Raw genomic sequence first — 22,824 nt, 5'->3', positions numbered from 1 at the left:
TTTTTTTATAATAGATTTTGAACTATGTTGAAAAGCAGGCAGAAAATATTTGTTTGCCAATTTAGTGAGGTAAAATTGGTAAAACCTGACGAAGCTGTGTAGTGGGAAGGGCGCTTTATAAAATTACTGCTATTAAAGGTCTCTGTACAGGTGTGATTCTCTGCAGAACAGACCTATATGTATGTGTGAAAGCATTTACCTTGATGACCATAAGGTATATTTCAAGATTTTAGTATAAGAAAGAATCAGAAGGGGACCTACAGTAGAGCCTTGGGGAACTTCTCAGCTTAGTCCCACCAAATTTATAATGATTACATGTATGTGCAAAATAGAATCCAGGCTTAGAATTCACATTCCTACTGTTTCTGAATTATTATATGTATGCTTATATAATGTAATCTAATATTTAATTTATGCCCTAAGTATAATTTTGTGATGTAGTGTGATGTGAAATATTGCTATATCTTGTATTATGTAAAATCCATATTTATCCCATATGTTTAAGTATCTGTATTTATTTCAATTTCTTGACTTGAGGATGTCAGGTATAATATGTAAAAGAAGTCAAGTCTTGTAGATATAGTGAATGATTCTTGGCAATGCATTGTGAGAAAGAAAAATAAACACTCAAATGAATGCCAATTCAGCCATGCAGAGAATTCATCTTTTGAATTTATTAAAAAAAAGAAATTAGTGGAGATTTTCACAATAGGTGGAATGATTTGCTGATAGTCTAATTTTACTTTGTAAAGCTTTTTATACCTGATTTTCTTTTCTTTCTTTTCTGTTTCAAAATTAGTTTGATATGTATTTTGCATGAATATGGTGTGTGAAAGCCCTTGCTTGATATGCCAATTGATTTAATTTTGTTTTTATTTGAGTTGATTTAACAATATTTTGATGGCTTGAACACCAACTTTGACAATGCATGAAGTTAAAAAAAATTAATTTGAGAATGTTTATTTTCAAACATATATAATGCTGAATGACCTCAATGTTTACCCCAAGAAGTGATGGCCCCCCTTTCTTTTACATGAGAATTGATATAGGTACCTTAAAGAAAAAAATCATCAAATAATTTGAAAGTTGTTGTACCTGACCCTATTCTGACGGAATTTTTTAAATGATTATTTTGAGAAAAGTTTGAAGTAGCATCTTGACTCCATTAAAGTCTAAGATGGAATCAGTGCAAAATTTGATTGTAGTTTCCAATCATGCTACAATGTTGATAGAAGATTAGTTTAGCTAATATGTCTTTGGATTCCAGATATAATACTGCATGCCAAGAAATAAATCTTCTTACACCTTTTGAGTGAATTCTGGGCCCCGCCTTACAAAGTGTTACGATTGATCCAATCAATCGTACCTCTATGGAAATCCATCAGTGTCATTTTTTTTCTACATAAAATTTTCAAAATGTCCTTTGTAAGCAAAGGCGACCACACCAAATTGTCAAGAAAAGAATGAATTTGTGTAATTCACGTCATATCAAGAAAACATTTTGAACAGTCATGCATTTTAGATGTTGACTTTGCTGGCCGTCCATAGTTGTGATTGATCGGATCAATCAGAACTCTTTGTAAGATGGGCCCCTGAAGTAATAACCTAATTATGAACAAGAATCATGCATTCATATCAGCTTGCATACCACTTATTCAAATCTTTGAAAGTAAATGTATGCAGTTATTTCTCCTCCTATTAGGATGCAATAATATTTTGACATATCATAGTGGGAGCTAAAAAAGAAACCTCATATATTCATGAATTTATGCCAGCTTACATCAAATATTTCCTTGCCCATTTTCAATATACTTCATTTGGCTTTCTCAGACTTCACATGACAAAGCTTAGCATCGTTTTTAGGTTCGGAGACAAGAAGACACCCCCACCCCTCCAAAAAAGTGCCAACTCTCAAATAAAGGAGATAATTGTCTAAGACTGCCCAGGTGGGTGTTTCATAAAACTGTTCGTAAGTTAAGAGCGATTCATTGGCGATTGTGAAACGCGTAAAAAATGATCAACAGTTGTCCTTAAAGTCGCTCTTAACTTACGAAGAGCTTTATGAAAAGGCCCCCTGATGTTTTCATGTCATCATGTTTTCACCTTAACCTGTTTTGACTGGGCCAGCATACATATGCAGGCTTGAATCTATGGAAAACCTGCGTTTTAGCAAAATCATTCAGTCTCAAACATCATAATAATGCTGTAACATTTTACTTAAATGTGAATTAGGACAACGTGATACATTGATATCAACTGCCATACAAATAGTCTTTTAGTAGCTCTATAAGCTATCGTTCTGTTTCCGATTTTCTCCCAGGTGAGAAGTGTGACACATGTCAGCTTGGTTTCTATGGTCGGCCTCAGAACGGCGGCGAGTGTAACCTTTGCTCCTGTAACGGTCACTCGGATATATGCCACCAGACCACTGGTCAGTGCTACTGTGATGCCAAGGGAGTGACCGGTAATAACTGTGACAGGTGAGCGTAAAATTAGTGATGATGATGGTGGTGATGATGATGAAGATGATTATGATGATGAAGATGATGATGATGATGAAGATGATGAAGATGATGATGATGATGATGATGATGATGATGATGATGATGATGATGATGATGATGATGAAGATGATGAAGATGAGGATGATGATTGTGATGGGATGATGATCATGATGAACATGATGATGGTGATGGTGGTGGTGATGATGATGATGGTGGTGCTGATGTTGATGATGATGATGTTGATGAGGAGGAGGAAAGAGAGGAGGATATTGATGTTGATAAGGATGAGGGGGGGAAGAACAGGAGAAAGAAGAGGATGTTGATGAGGAGGAGAAGGGAGAAGGGGGGGGGGGGTGAGGAGGAGGATGATGAATGATAATAATATCATTACTGGATATTCATATAGTGCATGTGTCATCAAAACATAGTGTTGAGGGGGCGCCAATATCATGAACAGAATGACTTCAGTGAAAAATTGTTCTTTGCCATTTTTTTTTGTCGCTGATAAGATGATGTAGTTATATACAAATGTTTGATATTGACGTTGATCTCTTGTATTCTCTGTATATTTCCAGGTGTGAAACGAATGCTAAGTACTATGGGAATCCCGTCAATGGTGGATACTGCTATTGTAAGTAGGCCTTCAGAGCTATTACCCTTTCAACCACTGCAGGCAGCCAGCAGCTAGTCTGCAGGCACAGACCCTGATTGAAGTTAAATCAACAACTGGGCCTGAAGAAGAGTTTAGCACTCGTACAATTTATTGTTTCAATGCTGTTACACTGTTCAGTCAGGGAGTTGTTAGGAAGGAGATGTAACACTTGCAATTTTATGCAAAATACATTGATGGGTTCTACAGCTGACCATCGGATTTCATTTGTAACATTCCACTTGGCTTTGAGCTTCCATGCTTCAAGCTGCTCTGCTGACAGAGGTAATTTTGGGAAGATTTTCAGCAAGAGCTTCAAGAAATAAGGAGAAAAAAATGTTTGACTAAGGGTTTACTCAAACATGAGATGTGCACACTGTGTACTCTCGCTGCAACTTTCAAGCAGTCAGCAAAAATGTCGTTGAAGAAACTCTTGTATATTGTCTTGTAGTCAATTTCACAAACTCATATTTTTACAGTACCGGTATATGGAAGAAGAATGACTCAGATAAGCTAAATTTTGCTTTTGAAAACTAAATTACTGTACTATTTTTACTATTTACAGAGAATCCTCCCCTATTGTTAGTTTAGGGATGGCTGGTCACATGAAATTGTTTACATTGTATATGCCACCACGATGCTGAAATGGTGAACAAAAGAATTAAATAAATGGAATGTTAATTCTCATTTATTTTGACAGACAAGCTTTTGATGAACTGGCAGTATACGTTCAATCTTTCTGATGAGGAGGATAAAAACTACACCCGTATCGCAATGATGACTGCCCCCACCAGCCCGAACAGAGATATCGAGTTTATATTACGTGTCGACAGACCAGTCTACCTCAATATAACATACACTGCAAGTAAGTCACCCTTTAAACGCATCTCAGTGGGAAATGTAATTTCATGGAATGTGTGAACAAAATTTAAACTCCCAAGGGAGTGGAGAATGTATATTTCTTCTGGCTGTTACAGGTCCATTGGCGTTCATGGCAATAGATCATCACTCACGGGTCAGCTTGCATGTAGACATGAAACAATGTTTGCTTCGGATTATCGGCATCAAAATTAAGCGTTGCACAAATACCCCCAGGGAGCGGAGAATGTGTTTTCTTCAGGCTTGTTACAGGTTTATAACATACATTGCAATATATCACAGTTCATAGCCCCCCAGTGCTCTTTTAAAATCATGGTGATATTTCTGATTACAAATTGAGATATTCCTGTTTTTTATAATACTTAAAACTGGGAGCTTCAGAACGCTATTGATTAGCTTTCATCTGACCAGGGGCCTGTTTCACAATGAACAGCGATTGATTGTACCATTGATTTGTATTGATTGCACATAATCTATGAAATCAACTGTAAAAATCATTCCAAGATCAAGCACTGGGTTTTGTTACAGGCCCCAGATACATATGTTTGATACATATGTTTGACTTATATCATGCACATGTAAGAATGTAAGTATGACTTTTAAATCAATCATATTTTTTTGTGAAACAGTTTAACTTACTATTTTCATTCGTTTGTTGTAGGAGATGTTGAAGGCGAGCAGACCGTGGTTGATGGTACCTATGTTGAATCTACCTACAGGCGCAAGCTCTCTCGTTACGAATATGACTTCAGCATAGAAGGCAACACAACTTTCTACTTCTACCTCTCCAATTTCACAACACCAATGTCATTTGAGGTCAGGGGCATTCATTTTATTCAATGAAAATAAAGCCACTCCGGGAGTTCAACTTGTGATCCAAATGAATAATAATATCGACCGAAATAGCATTTCTTACAAATTTTGCCTGATACTGTAGCCTTTAGTGAAGTAATATTTCCTACCTTGTGCAGTGTTGTGTCAATACTGGCGAGACAAGGTAGTCTATCTGAAAAGATATGAATTTTTAACAATATTCAGAAATTATTCTATTTTAAAATTTTTACATTTGGATCAAAAGCTTAGCTCTCTATAATTATTTTGTCACTACTTTTTACTATCCATTTGATTATAGTTGAAACTATTGATGTTTGGGAAATTTATTTCAAATAAAAGCAGTTTATCCTTATACATGTATTTTATGAAAACCAGAATCATAATTGAATTTTACTTGCTGCCATGGTCAACATTCTGAAATATCACAGATATAATTCAAATCATATTACAAATGAAAGAAATGAATTGGTTTTAAAAAATACTCCATTCTATTCATGTTCAAATCTTACAAACTTCAGAGTAAATTAGTAAATACGTACTAATAAAATCATTTTGAGATACTCCTCCCCTACAACACCCCCCCAAGAAAAAAAGAAAAGAGGGAAGAAATTACCATTTGATATCTGATATATATATTTTTTTTTTACAGTTGAATGAAATTCAGAAATTTAGTTTTCATATTGATGGAACAAGTATTAAATGCACTAGATATCATGGCACAGTCATCTTTTCCACGAGTCACAGATTATGACCTGTAATTCATTTTCTCAAATTCACACAACAAACATTGGTTAATTTGCGTTCAGAGCTAACTTTTTTTATGTTAAAATTGGACCAATTTTTTTTTTGTCAGTACATCTACAAATTTAAAATGGGCCTGTTCCTGAAATGAATTTCATTTCCTTTGGATCTGCCGCTAATGTTATTTGGATCAAATTTTTACAACTCATAAATATGTGTTGTGTTTGGGGAAGGAAATCTAAATTGTGCTTCCTAGATCAACACCAGCCTGCACCAAACTTAAACTCAATATTTTTCCAGCTGGTTGCTGAACTATCAATGATTTAATCTGGATCATATTTGTAAACTCACATTAGATGTTGGAGCAAGAGAATGTAATCTAAAAAGTGCTTTCAACACTAACACCGACACCAAACTTGTAATTACCCAATAAGGAATCTGAAATTCAGGTCTCGTGATATGTCATAAGCCAGGCAGCACCAACATTTCAAGTTTGTAGAAATTGTTTATTTTCATGAATACAAACTTGAACTTCTCTTTCATGGCGAAACCTGAAGAGTTTAAATAATTGTCAATGGAAGATCACCAAATATTACTGAATATGGAAAAAAAACATACAAAATACATGAAAGCAATATGAGTTTATTCAAATTCATGACAGAAATATTGAAGTATGAGTAAAAATACATTCCGTTTTACATAATTGTCCCCCAAATTAATTTGAACCATAATCATACAATATTTCTATTAATTTGTGACATTGAATTATGAGCATAATATATGTCAATTATATCTGTCTATTATAAGCCCATCATTGTAATACATAACAGTGTCAAGTGTTGATATTTTGCTACAAATGTACAGTATATCATTATTGCATTTCCCTCTATTTGGTTTTAAGTTACCCCCATAATTTTGGAATGACCCCTCCTTCCTCATCTATTTGGCCTCATATTTTAGTTACGGTTGCTATTTCCTCTAATGTAACTTTGAGCAGAAGGAAAACTTCTTGCATGTTCTTATTTGAGCCTCTTGCCCTTGTGTTTCTTTCAGTTTAAGGGGGATCCAACTTTACTGCAAAAAGGAAAGCAGGCAAAAAAAGAAGAAAGAAAATAAGACATCCTAGATATTAAAATTGAATTAGAAGGGGGAAAAAACTTGATTGTATAAAATTTTAATATATATCTGTATATCTATATTAAGATAAGCGTCAGTGCTACATAAGACTTGCCAGTGATGTCAATTCTTGTAGGTTTTCTGCTTTAATGTGAATGAAATTTTAGCTCTGTAGTTGGATTGCTCTTAATATAAATGTGCCAAATTATTGAGAAACATGCTTCAGAAAATTTTGTGAAGGTAAATGTTTTCAGTTGAATAACCGTTGCTCTTTTCAACTTATCAGATGTAGCCTCAGTTTCTACATACCTTTTGATACATGTATATTTCTGATTTCATATTCTTAATGTGCGTTTTAGTTCACCTGAAAATAAATGCATGAACGATGTACATATATATAAGTATTCCCTTAGCAGGTGGAGCTTGGCTTGGAGCAGATGGCAATGGACATCTTGTTGTGAATATCAAATGATGCTGATTATCATGGGAGGAATTTGATTTATTCAAAACAAGAAGAAAATTGGTGTATATTCTTGAATCTTTGATGAAATCAACCAGAGGAATGTTTTTGTTTTAATCCTTTCTTCCCGTGAAGATTTTGGTTCTGCATTTGAGATAAGCATTTCCGAAGGAGAAAGGCTGTTCATCGCTGTCAAAAGAAAAGGAAATCAAACAATTTCCTAGTTTGCATTATCTTCATTTGCTCATCGTTTGTTATTGATGAGTTATTTGTCTTCGGTGTTTGTTTACATTGGATTTTTTTTTCAGGGCATTTATCATTCTTTAAATCATATCTGTAAAACACTTTTGTTTCAATTATAAAAATGGATTGTGATTATCAAAGTTTGGAAGTATTTTATCATCCCCTTCATTCACACTTTATCAATGAGAATGATATGTTAGAGAGAGGCATTAGGATTTCATGATATTGAAATACTGTGACTATGAACTTCATTGAATAGAGGAAACACTGGGTCCATTGTATATTCACCTTCCCTCCCTATCTCACTCCCTCTCTCTCCCTCTCTGCCAAACCCTTCTCATTTTTTCTTTCTCTTTTATACATTCCTGCCCTCTACCCCCTCTCCTACTTTCACTTCTTTTGTGCTGATCTGATAGTCCATGAGATCTTGCATTGCACTTGTGCTCCACTCCAAAGTCCAGTTTCACTTGTAGCTCCACTTAGAAAAGAATGATATCAGGATTTCAAGATATATTCTTTCATTTTCTTCACATTATGTTGAAGATGAATTCCAGAAATGGTGACATTGGTAAAATTGATTGTAACCAATGGTAATAAAAATGAACGCAAGGTGTATGGATGCAGAGGCAAATAATTATATTAAGCGCCAAACAATACTGGTAGGAAATTAGAAATTGGTCTGTACAATACGCAAGGCATGCTTCATTTGATGTGTCTTCTTGCGAGCGGTAATCAGTGCTCGTGCCCACATATGATTATCTATGTAAGTGAATCTCAAATTTTCTCACTTGGTTTTCAGTAAGGCTTTCAGGTACTTCTTATAGATCCACAATCTCTTGCTCAAACCATGCTAAAAATTTCTATGATGACATTCACAACAATTTTGTGTCATTATAAAGACTATCCCGCCAAAGAATTACCCACCGCAACTGCCTGAGTTTGGCTTTTAACATATCTTTCATGTCCTCTTGTTAGCTGTGCTTGGAGACGAGTAACTGTGTATATGTAAGTCCTTCTTGGAACGATGACGGACACCCTACGATAGATGATGGGACACACATCTTTGTAATCCTCTTTGCTATAGCCCTGGTAGTTATGGCCATTGTTGTCCTCTTCTCCTGTGGTATGTTCTTTGGCAGGATTGCTATTAACTTGTATACAAGAGTACGGACACATCGGGTAAGTCGCCATCCAGGACACAAAGGTTCTCTCCCGCTGGATCTGCACTTGCAGTTTATTGCTTTCACTGACAAAGTCATTCTTCTAGATTCACCATGCTTCCGATTTCCTCAGTATTTATATATTTGTTTTCTCTCTGTACTACTTTTTATCTTCCTAATATACAATGCGAATAAAAAAAAATTGTCTGAATAAATTCTGACCTGGTATCTGTTGTTTTTAGCTGGCAATGGGATCTTCATCTCTTGCCATGTTGATGTGCATTAGCCCAAGTATTCTAATATTTTTCTCCATTTCTGGAACTGGTCCATTGTGAGCGTTAACAACCGCAACATAATCCTTCAGCATTTATTGCCTAATAACGTTCAGCAGTTCAGGTTTGGGTTGTCATATCTCTCTTTGATAATAGTAGTCCATATTAGCTGCATGCATACTACAAGCATCCAGTGAGCTTTGCTTAATTATTACCTTTCTCTATTTGAATATGCCAAACACCTTGCATCGAGGCACGAGGTACCATTTTCTAAGTCTTTGGTATGACATTGTTAATAACAACTTCGAGTCACGATATAATGATTATGATGATCGGATGCAGTAAAAATGGATATGTAGTTTGACGTAACAAGCAAAGCGATCTCAATAAATATATGATGCAAAATGTTTTTCGTCAAAATGTGACGTTTTCTTCAGTCCCGACACCCCCCTCCCCCGCAAAGTAAATCCCATATTACATGATTACCCTTAATAAAAAAAGGGATCAACTTTTATGATATCAAGGCTACAAGAGAGATATAGATACTCCAAACGTGTATGTCAAATTTCTCTCTCTTTTGCTCTTGTTTTCCTCTCTCTCCTCGGCGACTAACACAGCCCTTATACTAACTGCCTCTAATGTTAGAAATATCTCTCAAATGCTTGACTATGATTATCAAACTTATAGTTCTTAATTGCATTCATTGGATCATGGGCTTGTCTACATCATACCATTGCTTTGGGGATGAAAGTTGTCATGAAAGCACAGAACTTTTTGTGCTTTATATCGTGGTGTTGTATAAAACTTTTGGTTGAGGAAAGACTACTGCTACACATTGTCACGCACGATATTACTGATTTGTGTATTTACACATTAACACAAGTGAAAAACACTAATTTACTTCACATTTTAATAGACCTCTGCTACACTTACCAGAACATTTCCAATTGATAAATTGAGTAAAGAAAAAAAGGAAGAAAGCAATCATTTATTTAAAAAAAAAATTGTCAAAATAACTTACGTTTATAGTGACATATTCAGAAGCTTATTTTTGTCCAAGATAATCCTAAGTAATTTTTACTTTAAGAAAAAATTGAAGTTTTAGAGTTGTAGAGAGAAATTGCAAAAGTAGTTGATAAGTACATGTATCCACTTTTCTCATCACTTTTTTCAACATGATGAAAGATACACTCAATGGGTGAAGAAGGAAAACACTTGTGTTGGTCTGAAAGAGAAGGATACTTAAAACAGAATGAAGTGGAAGGAGGGAGTGCCATCACGGCATAAGATCCAGTTAACCTTTGTAAGAGGAGAAATGCTTACCAAATCAAATGATGAAAAAAAATGTTACCGAGTAATCTTCCAGATAAATGATGTACACAAGGCTCGACATTAGCGGTGGCCCGGGGCCACCAAAAATTCATCTCGGGCAACCATTATTGAAAAAATGTTAAGTTTTGGTGGCCCGAATCGGGCAACCAATAATTTTCAAAGTAGCGCAATTTTTCTCCCGATTTTGCAGGCATTTATCAACCTTCTACAGTTAAAATTGCAAGCCAATTCTTCATGCGCCTTTTTTGTTAATCTACACACAAATACACACACACAAAGAGTGCATAGTCATGACAGTATGTAGGCCTACCGCTAGCATACAGTAACTATTATTCAGCCGGCCACGCCGGCTGTCTGGCTGAGCTTTGCATGCATGAAACCAATGCAGCTAGCTGTGACGTGCACGAGCAGACTATTTAGACCCAGGGAGCTGCGATACGAAATGTTACTGCTAAGAAATCTTCCCCAGAACTTTGGAAATCTACGTCAAAGTCACATTTTACACCAATGAAATGCCCTTCTACAGTCCATATTACTGAAACCTGATTAATTGCAAGCATTAAAAGGAGGAATTATGACCTCTCTTTTGACTCAAAAAGACCGATTTCCAAATGCATTAATACACATAGGTGAGTACATCACAGTCCCATATGTGCATTTGTATGTATGTTGATATTTGGTTTATTTCGAAGCTGTGTCTCTTTGAGCCAAAAATAAATAGGCCGCTCTTTCTTTCTTGTTTACAAATGACTTCTTAAACCACTCTTAAGGAAGTAAATACTTTGGGAAGGCATTTCATTGATATGACATGTGATTTTTTTTCCATCATTTTGTCAAATATAGGGAAGGAATTGTCTCACTGTTTTTTCCAGATAACTTTTGCCATTTTATTTTTTCTTTCATTTTTTTTGAGTGATTAAACCCCTGATTTATACCCCTTCCCATTGAAAATACCTGATTAAAGAACATGTTTCTACTGAATAATAATAATTTTCCCCATTTTTTGATAATTTTGTTTTATTCATTTTTCTTATATTTTCTTTTGTTTTTCTCAAATTTTTTTTTATGACCTGTTCTTTGTTTTTTTCTTTCTTCATTTTTTCTTTTGTTTTATGCAAAGTAAAATAACAGCAAGCACGATTTATATACAAGATGTACAAAGAATAGTGGTACGTGTTAGTGATTGCAGAATATTTCAGTTTGTTTTATTCATTTTTAATTAATGTTTTTCTTTATATTTTCGGGCCACCAAACTTTATTAGTGGGCCACCAAAAAAAATTATTTGAAGGTTTTGGTGGCCCAAATGGGCCACCACCAAAAAAAGTTAATGTGGAGCCTTGATGTACATGTAAGCAGAAAATAGCAGTACATGTAGGTCATACACAGGATTCTTTCCATTAGGGTACAAAAATAGTTTTGAAGCTGACAAGCAAGAGATTGATGCTATTCATGTGAGTGTTTCTGTGTTATCAAACTGAAATTGAATACTCTGCGCATGGCAGGTAAACATTACAAGTGGCCATGGGGCGAATTCGCCCCCAGATGCCCCGATGAGCCTTGGAAATTCCCCTTTACTCACATATTTCTGATTTTCATTTATCCATTCGGTTATCTCTTTTATTTTCAGTTTTCTGAAATAAAACTTCAGTCCTGACAGTTCAGTCATATTGTTTATTTAATTTCATAGAGAAACTGTGTTTTTTCTTCTTCTTTTTTTTTGGGGGGGGGGCATCTTGAAAATGAATATAAACTTTTGTAACTCAATATTGCTCTAAGTATCCCTAGATTTTCTCTTTTTTTCAATAATTGTTTAATGTAATCATGATTTACATGAACGTATTTGCATTGTCAATCATTTTGCTAACCATGAAGGTGAATTTCTTGTGTGAAATGCCATGAAGGTCTGAATTGCCATGGCAATTGAACTCTGCATACCCCTCCCTCTAGATCCCCCTTCAGTTTAGTGGTGACTTCCAGGATGTGCTTGAAGCTCTGATTGTCTTTGTTTCTTGTATGGTGCTCTTACTCGGTCTCATGACGTTCACCTGGCGTATCTACCAACACCTCGAATTCCGACGTATCCGACAGGTAGTGTAACTGCACTCACGCCGGTGCATGTCCGGACATTTAGCATGACGTCACTCTCCTCAGAGATCCGGATGGAATGCTTTCCTGCACAATATTGCATTGACGATCATATCACCCTGACTATACTATACTAACTCTAGAGTTTATCATTCAACTTGATTATACAGCACAGTCTAATCAACTGCATGGTGTGAATATACAAAAGTTTTGCCCTCATGACCTATTGACATGAACGAATAGAATTATTATTTGTATTTTTTTTTTGCCTTTTCCATCATTTCCCTCCCATGCGTATCGCTAAACCTGTCAGGTTTTGTATGTGGATGTACAGCCGGAGCTTCTTCATTACATAGCAGCGGCACTGGGTGCCTTCATTGTAACGTTGCTCCTATTTTTTGTGGGTGTTCGTTTACAGACTTGTTTGATAACACGTCGTGAACGCCAGGTAAGACGTCGGGGAACCCCCTCATCCAAGATGTGGATCTTTCTTTATATCAAGGTTTTCAGTTTGACCAGTCTCACATTTTGCCTCTCAAAACTAATCATAGTGTTCTATGCACATACTCATATAATCCAATGCACCCAAACATCCGTCAATCTGGTGTGGTTGTTGGTGTTTTTTTTTTCTTCTTCATTTTCCTGTGTCCACTAACTTGGTTGATGTCTATTTTCTATTGCAGATAATGTAATGTATTGTACTATCATCATCAGCAGCACTTGCCCTTCTGTGTAATTCACTTTCTATTCGTAGCAGTGGCAAGGCACTTTTGTGGATTTAGCTTGAAAAGCAGCCCTTAGTTTCTTTTTCAAAAAATGCATTTCAATTCTTAACAAGGACAAGATCATACATGTATATGATCTTTCCTGTTTAGTTTTTCTGGCTCTTTCTACCAAAGGTTGTGCTTGAGGTATCTTTTTTTTAAGGAGATCCTTTTTTCCTCATGAAAAAAAAATCATTTGCAAAATCATTTCCTGTCTTAGGGTTTCTCACCTGATAGCTAGAAAATACAAGAAAACAATCTTCATGACTTAAAGAGATAGTAAAACTTTATTGTTTCATTATAATTAATTTTGCAAAGGCAAAGCAGGTTATGACTTTATAGACCAAGCTTTCATGTAGTTGTGTGGGTAACTTTTAAACACATTATCCTTCATTTATATGTCTGTATCTACAGGTTTTTTTATTGGTTTATACAGGAAAGGTTGCAGCTCTTGAAAATCATGCCGCCAGTTTCCCAATTTTCCCACTGTTCTCCGGAACAAGAAATGATATTAGAGGCATAGATTTAAAATATGTTATTTTTTTAAAGTTGATTTCCACTTCTAAATCTTCTACACCAAATTTTTTAATTCTGTTTGCTGGTAGATTAATAGTAAATGAAGGGTCAATTTGCATATAAATTTTGCAAACACTTACTTATCCATCATTTCCTTTTCTCTCTAGGTATATATTTTTGAACTTTTTAACCAGCAATAAGGGTGTATCTTACCTATTGATCGATTTTTTTTTTGCCTTTTTTGCTGTTGGGTTTGAACAACTGGTAGAGTTGATCTGTAGATTGAAAATAAACTTTTTTTAAATCCATTTTCCTCCATGCTTTTTTACCTTTTTGCTCGTGGGGTTGGTTTCACCAAATATATCTGATCCGTAGACTGCAAACAAGCTCTTTGAGTTTTTATCCATTTTCCTCCCATCTTTTTTAGCTTTTGCTCGGGGGTTAGTCTCAAGAACAGACATATCTGATCCTTAGATTGCAATCAAGTAAAAAAAAATTTTTATCCATTTTCCTCCCAGCTTTTTTTAACTTTTTTTCTGCGGGGTTGGTTTCACCAACAGGTATATTTGATCTACAGATTGCAAACAATCTCTATTATTTTTTTCATCCCATTTTCCTCCTGTCTCTTTTTTTTTATACCTTTTTGCTGTGGGGTTGGTTTCACCAACAGGTATATTTGATCCATCCTTTACTGATGTTCACCTTGCTTCAGTTCCTAATCGTCTTCTTCAGCTGTTTTCTCTTCTTCCTGCTCTTCTTTGTCCTGGGTTGGAAGTTTAAACAGCGCTGCGATGCTTTCAGACACAGACAGGTACGTTCCTGCCACCGTCGTCGTCGTCGCCAGGGTATGGTGGCAGTCGGAATCGTACAGTCACCCTGGTTATATATATTTCTCTCAAAGGGAGATTTAGAAGACAGTTGTGACTGGCCTCTTTCACCTTATGATTTTCATCTGCATGAGGCATGCCACCTTTTGCCCATTGTGCATGCTAAAAGTGCCTGGACCTTTACCCATAATCCTCCCTTGCCTTTTTAAATAGTGGCCTATTTAACTCAACATATGATTTTGTTTTATTTTTCTCAACTATAATGTTAGTTAACTATTTTCTCTGGTTTTAATTTCCATCCTTTTTTATGGATGCTTGGATATGAAAGTGGATTATGCATTGAGTGTATTTTGTTGCATGCTCTGTGCATTTTTGTTTGTGTTGCTTAATAATAAAATAGGAGTTTGTTGTTAGCCTTTGGTATTTGTAATACCCTATCCCATCCTAACTTATCCTGACTTTTACTGAATTTGAAGGGTTTCAGTGGAGTTTAGTTTATATTTGTTTGTTTGAAATCAATTTCAATGTGTTGTGGAAATGGTGTTATTTTCTGTGTACCTGTGTTGCTTGTGAGTGTATGTGAACATGACATTACACAGACATAGTACTTCTTGAATAATCCTTATAAAAAAAATTCACTTACTTAAACAGATTACAGTACAAAATACAGAAACCTTATTATCATGAAACTACAAGACACATTTCCCAAATCAATTGATTGATCAATCAATCAGTCAATCAATCGATCAATCCTCTTTGAATAGGATTAACACTCATTTGTTATTTATCCCAGATCAAAATGATGTATATATTGGTAGGCTGTTACAACACCACATTTCATACTTTCAAAGTTTTGAAAGCTCAAAAATTACATTTAGAGTCTAAATGGTGACCCTAATAACCTTAGTTCTTCTGGTGAAGACTTTTTTACCTGATTGCTAAGAAATTGTGGAAGCTCATAAGCAAGCAAGCAACCAGAGGACTGAAGGACCTGGTAATGGGGGTAAATGATTTACCAAAGGGCACACTAGCGCACCAAGTGGGAATCATCCTTGGTCACTTAAATCTGAAACCCCCGCTCTACTTCCTCAGCCATAATGCCTCCTATAAGAGGAGATTGTTTCAGACAATATCCTGTTGCCTTCATTGCCATAATTCTAAAATTCTAAAAGCTTTTTCTTAGATTTAACAAGTTTTCAACAGCCAACCAAACACGCACACACCGTATAGGCACTGGTGGTACATTCATGTAGTCTGGAGGTACAGATCCTGATTGAAACTTTGATCAACAAGTGGGTTTTCACAAAGACTAGCACATATAAAAATTGCTGTTTCAATTTCTTGAATGAGAGGGCCTTCAGTACATAGGGCATTGAGACTGAATATTCAGACCCCTTTACTTGAGTAAACGGTTAGCACAGCAAATTAGGTGGCACATTCTCTTTTTACAGATCCTTAAGACTTTGGCATGGAAAGTGATTAAGCGGGACATTTTTGAGGTCAATACAAAATAAGTGTAACAGGTACCAAAGGTGTCTATTAACTGGTCCATTTTTCATTTTTGCCTTTGCCACTCTTTGTACATGTAGGTTTCCCAGGTGTGTAGAACCAAACGCCATGACTATTCCACATATATACACCGTGTGAATGTGGACAAATAACAGTCAGGATGGTATTAACGTGTCCACCAACAATGTAGTGGTACTGATCCCTGAACGTATCTTGTTGCCTTGTCCCCCCCTTTATTTTTGGCCCTCCTAGGTAGCCCAGTATCACCCCCTGCTAGACTGGGTGACTGTGTTGGTGGCATTCTTTGTCTGTTTCCTATCTCTCCTCCTCATATTTCTGGCGGGCCTCAAGGTAAAGGATCGCTATGACCGCCATCGTCGTGTTAGGGTGAGTCTCTTCTTGTCCAAAGACCCGCTATACCTTGTGGCATTTAAAAACAAACATTGCGTGCAGTATTCAAACGCAAGTAGGGGTACACTTACGGCTTGGTCCATAGGTACACTCATCCCATCTGATACCTATACATGTATGATTTCAACTATGGGTGCATTTATCAACTTTTATGTTCGAAGCACAATCCATATCCACTATTAAAGTGCATGTATGCAAAGACCTTTACAAGTATGGTTTGCAAAGGGTGATGATTATCAATGAATTGCTCACGCATAAACACTGGCCTTGGCACTGCGTAGCTGCATTGCGCATTTTCACTGAAACCACAAATGGGTGGAGTGAAGTTTAAAAAGCACGCTTGGAAATAGACTTGTGTTTATCTCTTATCCAGATACACGTTTCTGGCTCAAATACGTTACAGATTGCACAAAATTGTGTGATTAGAAGAGGCTTTTTGACCGCCATTCTCAACACACCTTTGCGTTTATCATCTGCAAAAATTACCCCAAAACATGTTTTGGAACCGTAATTCTACCCCTAAAAAGAGATGATAAATGCACCCTATAATTTATAGTCATGTTGTTTATCAATATACATGTATATCCATTGAATTAATATATTTCATCTCATCTTCATTTATTTTCTGTTGTATTTTAAATTGCTAGGATTTTTATTTCTAAACAAAACTCAACTACTGTAGGCTTTTACTTTAGTAACTCAGTTCTATTTGATTGATGTTATCAAGATTTAGTTTATCAAAGTCCTTATTGAAATATAGACCAAATTGTTACCTAACCTGGTTTTATATGTAACCAAAATAGAAAATACAATGGTTGTAGGCATATTGTAAGAAATGGAAGGACAAGAAATAGAGTGACATCTTAATGGAAGTTATTCATATAATAAAGATGAAGAATGAAAAGTAAGATGGGTACTTTAACCAAAGAAACCTCTCCATGCAAAGTCAATCTTATGGCATTTGGAAAATTTGAAAAATAATACCTTAAAAAAATAGGCTTTAAAAATCTGTGTATATATAAGGATTTCCTGTGGGAAAACATTCCAGTAGATTTGACAGAGATAGCGGCGGCTAACAGTATTGATGATTAATCCCACTAATGCATTCTTTCTACATACATGTACCAATCATCTAGTGCACTTTAAAATAAAAGCTACTAACGTGTATCATTATCGTATGTTTTATTCCTACATGTACATGAATATTTGTCTTGCATTTAAAGGTCTCAAATCATTTTGTCCCCATATAAACTCTACCTCTATTATACAACATACCACCGAGTACTTGTAACCCAGTGCAAACATGGTTGATCATTATTTATCCATTTGATTCATATAACCACCAGAGTGTCAGTATTACTCATAATGTGAATTATGTATATCACCTTTATCACATTGTCTGAATTTATTTGGTAAATAAATTCCCTCCCTTGAGAACAGAGTCCAAATGACACTACAAAATTGATTATAATTGTTAACTGATCCTTTGAACAAATATTTTTACAATTATCCAAAATTAGAAGAATATGGCCATAGTATTGGAACTTGAATCAATATTGCCTTTTATGATGGAAAAAAATCTTATTCTGAATGCATTGGTTACACATAGCCAAATTAATTTGAATGATTGTTAAGGACTGATGTGGAGCAAGCAAGAATGATTTATTGATTTATGATTGTAGAAAAAATGCATTTTCAATTTTCTGCAAGAACTATTTCTGGATAGTGATAAAGTGAATGTTTGCAAATCTGTTGTATTGATAAATGACAGATTTCCTTTGTTTTATACCCTTGATGTTGCAAAGCAAGACCAATATTCAAAGGCTCTAAATTACATGCAGCTAGTAAAAAAATATCAAATTAATTGATGCTTAAGTATATTTTTATTTGTTTGCTTTTTTTAAAGTTGATATGTAGGCATGCACATTAGTTTTTTGCTCTCTTGCTTTAAATAGAGTCCAATTATTATAAATCATGTGCATTAAATTTGCTCCTTTTTAATGATTATTTACAATAATAATGAGGTCACATTACATTAAATACACACAAAGAGTGGCATGGATCTAAACTTGGCTGTTCTGTTTATAGATGATTTCTTTTGAGACAAAATATTGCAAGTTTTCAATTTTTATTACAAATTGGTGATATATTCTACTGTTTGTATTTTGATATGAATCAAACTCAAATAGGTATACATGTATGTATACCAACCTAGTTCTCTTTGCAACAACAGCTAGAAAGCTTCCAAATCCAATATTATCACTTTATTTTCAATTTCATTATTTACTCTGTTGAAGTCACCACATGAAATAAAAGATGTCATTAAAAAAAATGTTATAAAGGAAATTTAGAACACCAGCAGATTTATTTGTAAATTAGTATTTTCTAATATCATTCCCATATTCATTGCATTTTACTCGACATATGATTTAAATGAAATTGAAATAAGTGGCATCATTAACTATCAAATAACATGTACATTCTCAGTGGGTATCTTGTAGTACATGTATGTAATTTTACGACTTACATTATTCATCATTCATCCAGATCAACATTGGAGTAGACACTACATTTACTTCAGAGGACATGGACTTGATTAGTTTTTATATTATGTGTTTGATGTAATCAAGGGGGGTTTCACCATCTTGGAGACTTACAACTAGTATAAGCCCTACTTCAATGCCTATGCACACATGACATTTTTTTTATTTATTTTTTTATTTATACAGCTAATCTGGTTGATTGATATGCAATAGCATGCATTCGACGATGCACTATATACATGTACCTCACACATAAGGCCATACGCAGAAGTTTTTCGGGAGGGGGGGATGCATAAACAAAAATTGAAGAAGGGAGGGAGCAAAACCCAAAGTGACTGAGCTTGTTTGGGGGCAATTTTGCATTTTTAAAAGTAAAATTGAAGATTTTGTGCAAAACTTTGTAGAATTTTCAGTAAAAAAAATATAAGTTTTCAAAAGTTATAGGAGGAAATGCTCTCCTGCCCCGTGCTGCGTATGGCCATGCACACACAGCAAGGAATAAAAGTGTATTTTTAGTAAGACTTAAATCATTATGAATACCCCTTTCCCCTGGACTGCAGGAGAGAGAGAGAGAGAGAGAGAGGGGGGGGGGGGGGTGCTGATAACTTACATGCAATGTTCCCCATCCCTTCTCGGCTGATAACTTACATCCAATGTTCCCCATCCCTTCTCGGCCAATCAAGAGAATTTTGTCAGATCCAACAGCTTGTAGGATGAGAAATGGTGATAAAGGGCCTCTAGAATTGAATTGTTCTGACAAGGTTTTTGCTGCTTGTAGCCAAAAAATGTTTTTAATTCTTTTTATTTTATTTTTTTGCAGCAGATTGCAAATGTTTAACGCACCAAGTTCACCTACTGGTCGTCATTTTCAGCTCTTGACCAAATGCTATTCTTGACATTCATCCTTTAATTCATGAATCTAAAAGTAAACCTTAATTGTGTTACCACACGACAAGTTTATACAAGATAATCAAGATTGCTTTTCTTACCCATTAGAAAATTTAAGTACAAAGATTTTTGTACAGTTGTCACCGCCATCAAACAGTGAGATACATGTACATGTACATTCAAATTTCATTTTTACATATACATGTGTGCCTCCCTTTGTGCCTATTATAAACTTTGTTTGTTTATGTGATGAAAAGGTATGATAAGCGTGTGTGAGAGAATTTGTCCCAATGAATGATTATGCTTCATATTGTTGCAGTTGTGTGATCATGTTGTCTGTTATCCCTGACCAACTAATGATGTTTGTTTCTTGATAATAAGGCTTAGAATGATTTGAGATAGGGCCCTTTTGAAATGTTGCGGTGTGATCATTTGTGGAAACATACAGAAGGAGTGGGGCACCCCTGCCCTCCCCCCCCTACCCCTTCAATCATATGAAAAGAATGACTCTGGATCCCACTTATACTTAAAGAAGTTTATCCTGATGATAAGTTGGCAGAAAAAATAGGGAATCTTAGTGAAGGTTTGATGAAAATCCATCAAAGAATTAGGGAGCTGTGAATTTTCTTATTTTCAATTTGTGACATCAAATGTGAGCAGTGTCCCTATATGTCATGCGATGTGAATTCTATTTTTTTTATTGGAACACGAGTAATGAAAATATTGCATGGGATACAAAATGATGTGTCTGATATATCCATTTCTCAAATAAAGTATATTTTCTAGGAAAATAAAACACATTTATAATTATATCACATGACAGTTGGTGGAGCTGCTTGTCTGTGACGTCTTGAAATCAAAACTTCAAAAATTCATAACCGTTATTCCTTGAAAGAGTTACAACAAACCTCCACCAAAAATTTTCTGTATTTTTCCCGCTTATGTTAAACCTGACTTATCATCAAGGTGAACTTTCCCTTCAAGGTGAACTTGACAATTTAAGCTATATTGTCACATTTTTGTTTTGTAATGGTGTGGCATGTATAAAGCTGCTTAAGATTTCTTTGGGTGTACAATCATGGACCTAGTACAAATGACCTTGCTTTCTACACTGCCAGGAGACAGTAAACCACCAGAGTTTTCTGAAAGCCATTTATTTATGTGATCTGTTTTGATTGTTATATGTTATTCAATTGTTTATTTCATTTTCATTTATTCTTTTAATAATTTATTTTACAGATTTTTTTCATTGTAATTCTATTTGATTTATTATATTTATCATTTTCATTATCGATTTCATTTATTTCGTTTTTTATTAAATAATTTTGTGGGTGGGGGTCCAGATGAGTTAAATATTGGGTTATGCACATTATTAATTATTCAAAATTAGATTAACTGAGTTTGAAGAGGATACAAAATAGATAAATTTGCTTTTTAAGAAGAATTGGTCACTTTGATTGCTTGTATACTTCTTTTTACTTTTTGTTTTGTTGCTCATGAATGTGAATTGTCCTAACATTCCTTTTGCTGATTTTGTTGCTTGTATCATGTTCCATTTCATGCTTGTATTTTATTTCATTTCTTCATTATTTTATATGTTGTAGTAGTATATCCAGCTAATTCGCATACCTGCCTTCTGTTGCATGCCTTTATATCATCAGATTGTTACAGCACAAAATATTTCTCACTTTAGAATACTGCTTTAGATGCACTTCACTAACTGTCTAAACTATATATATGCATAAGTGTTTCGATTGTCCTTGATTAGACTAACACATAGTGATGAAATTGAGCAATGCCCAAAGAGAATGTATTGCTACATTGCAGAAATTTGTCAGTTAGTGCTTAAATGGCAAAGTCATCTTTTTCTGAAAGTTGCATTTCATTTAGATCTATAATGTGTAATATTTTTGTATTGATTAGTATATTGTTAAAATTTGATTTTCGCAAATATTTTAAAAAGATTTTGAGTCTAAAGTGACTTTAATATATTTGCTATCCTAGCATATGTCAGTTTTATATATAAAATTTTAATCCAGAGAGTTATATATCAGCGAGTAAGCACTTTGACATAAAGATTTGGAATAAAATGAAGATAAATTCAGTGAAAAATAAGAATGAGAAGTCTCAAGTCTATTATGATTATGATTAAATGTCATGCTTTTTATTCAATCAAAGAATGTTTAGGGGATATTTTATGTATTTTATAGTTATTAAAATTGATATATTTGAAAAAGATGGAAGTAATCCATATTTCTGCTGCATTCATTTATTTTATAAATGGTAAGAATTATTAAAGATAGGATGAATTGCAAGTATGACATGCGGTATTCTAATGGAAGTATCTCTCTGATCTCTCCACACTTTGCCTCCCCTATTCTGCTGTTCCTTAGCAACGGGCGGTTGAGATGGCCGTGATGGCTAGTCGACCATTTGCAGCGGTCAATGTGGAGGTCAGCAAATCAGCACCACCAGATCTAGTTGCCGAATGCCAAGTAAGAAACAAGAAATGCTCTGCTTGACTGTCACACCTTTTCGTTTTCTATTTTGTGGGAATCAAAGGGGAATGTAACCTTTGGAACAAGATAGCTTGTATGAAAACAGAAAAATCAAAGAAACAGATCAACAAAAGTTTGAGAAAAATCGGACAACTAATGAGAAAGTTATGAGCATTTGAATATTGCAATAACTAATGCTAAGGAGATCCTCACATTGGCAATGCGACAAAGATGTGTGATGTCACTTGTGAATAACTCTCCCCATTACTTTAGTTATATATTTCACTTGAACTGCCTCTTTTATCACATCTATCAGTAGATCATGTGTTCTTTCATTAGGAGGGCATGTAATACAGATTAAACAAAATACATCATGAATAAAGAGTTTGTATCACCTTGAGAAAAAGCAAAAAGAGACATTTTGGGGGTATTTTAGAGTCCATCAGAGGGAAAGTTGTTCACATGTGACATCAGACATCCTTGTCGCATTGCCTGTGGGAGGATCTCCATAGCATAGTGATTGCAATATTCAAATGCTCATAACTTTCTCATTATTTGTCCGATAACTTTCTTTGTTCTTATTCTTTGATTT

At 34.9% G+C, this 22,824-nt stretch overlaps 1 protein-coding gene across 5 annotated transcripts in view; it reads left to right on the top strand.

Annotated features, from left to right (window-relative positions):
- Positions 1-22,824, top strand: part of LOC121425669 (attractin-like protein 1) — an 89,427-nt gene that overhangs the window by 64,153 nt on the left and 2,450 nt on the right. Inside the window, exons 18-23 of one of the 5 annotated variants that reach the window (XM_041621824.1) lie at positions 2,321-2,480; positions 3,080-3,135; positions 3,854-4,018; positions 4,694-4,848; positions 16,145-16,279; positions 22,128-22,229. In XM_041621824.1, the coding sequence (XP_041477758.1) occupies positions 2,321-2,480; positions 3,080-3,135; positions 3,854-4,018; positions 4,694-4,848; positions 16,145-16,279; positions 22,128-22,229 (773 nt within the window). Of the gene's footprint in view, positions 1-2,320; positions 2,481-3,079; positions 3,136-3,853; positions 4,019-4,693; positions 4,849-8,401; positions 9,292-12,138; positions 12,280-12,589; positions 12,725-14,226; positions 14,368-16,144; positions 16,280-22,127; positions 22,230-22,824 lie in introns of those variants that run through there. The other 4 variants (XM_041621821.1, XM_041621823.1, XM_041621822.1 and 1 more) reach the window with 4 other exon arrangements.

Source organism: Lytechinus variegatus, chromosome 12 (assembly GCF_018143015.1).
Source record: "Lytechinus variegatus isolate NC3 chromosome 12, Lvar_3.0, whole genome shotgun sequence".
NCBI lineage: Eukaryota > Metazoa > Echinodermata > Echinoidea > Temnopleuroida > Toxopneustidae > Lytechinus > Lytechinus variegatus.
This window is presented reverse-complemented; position numbering and strand designations above follow the sequence as displayed.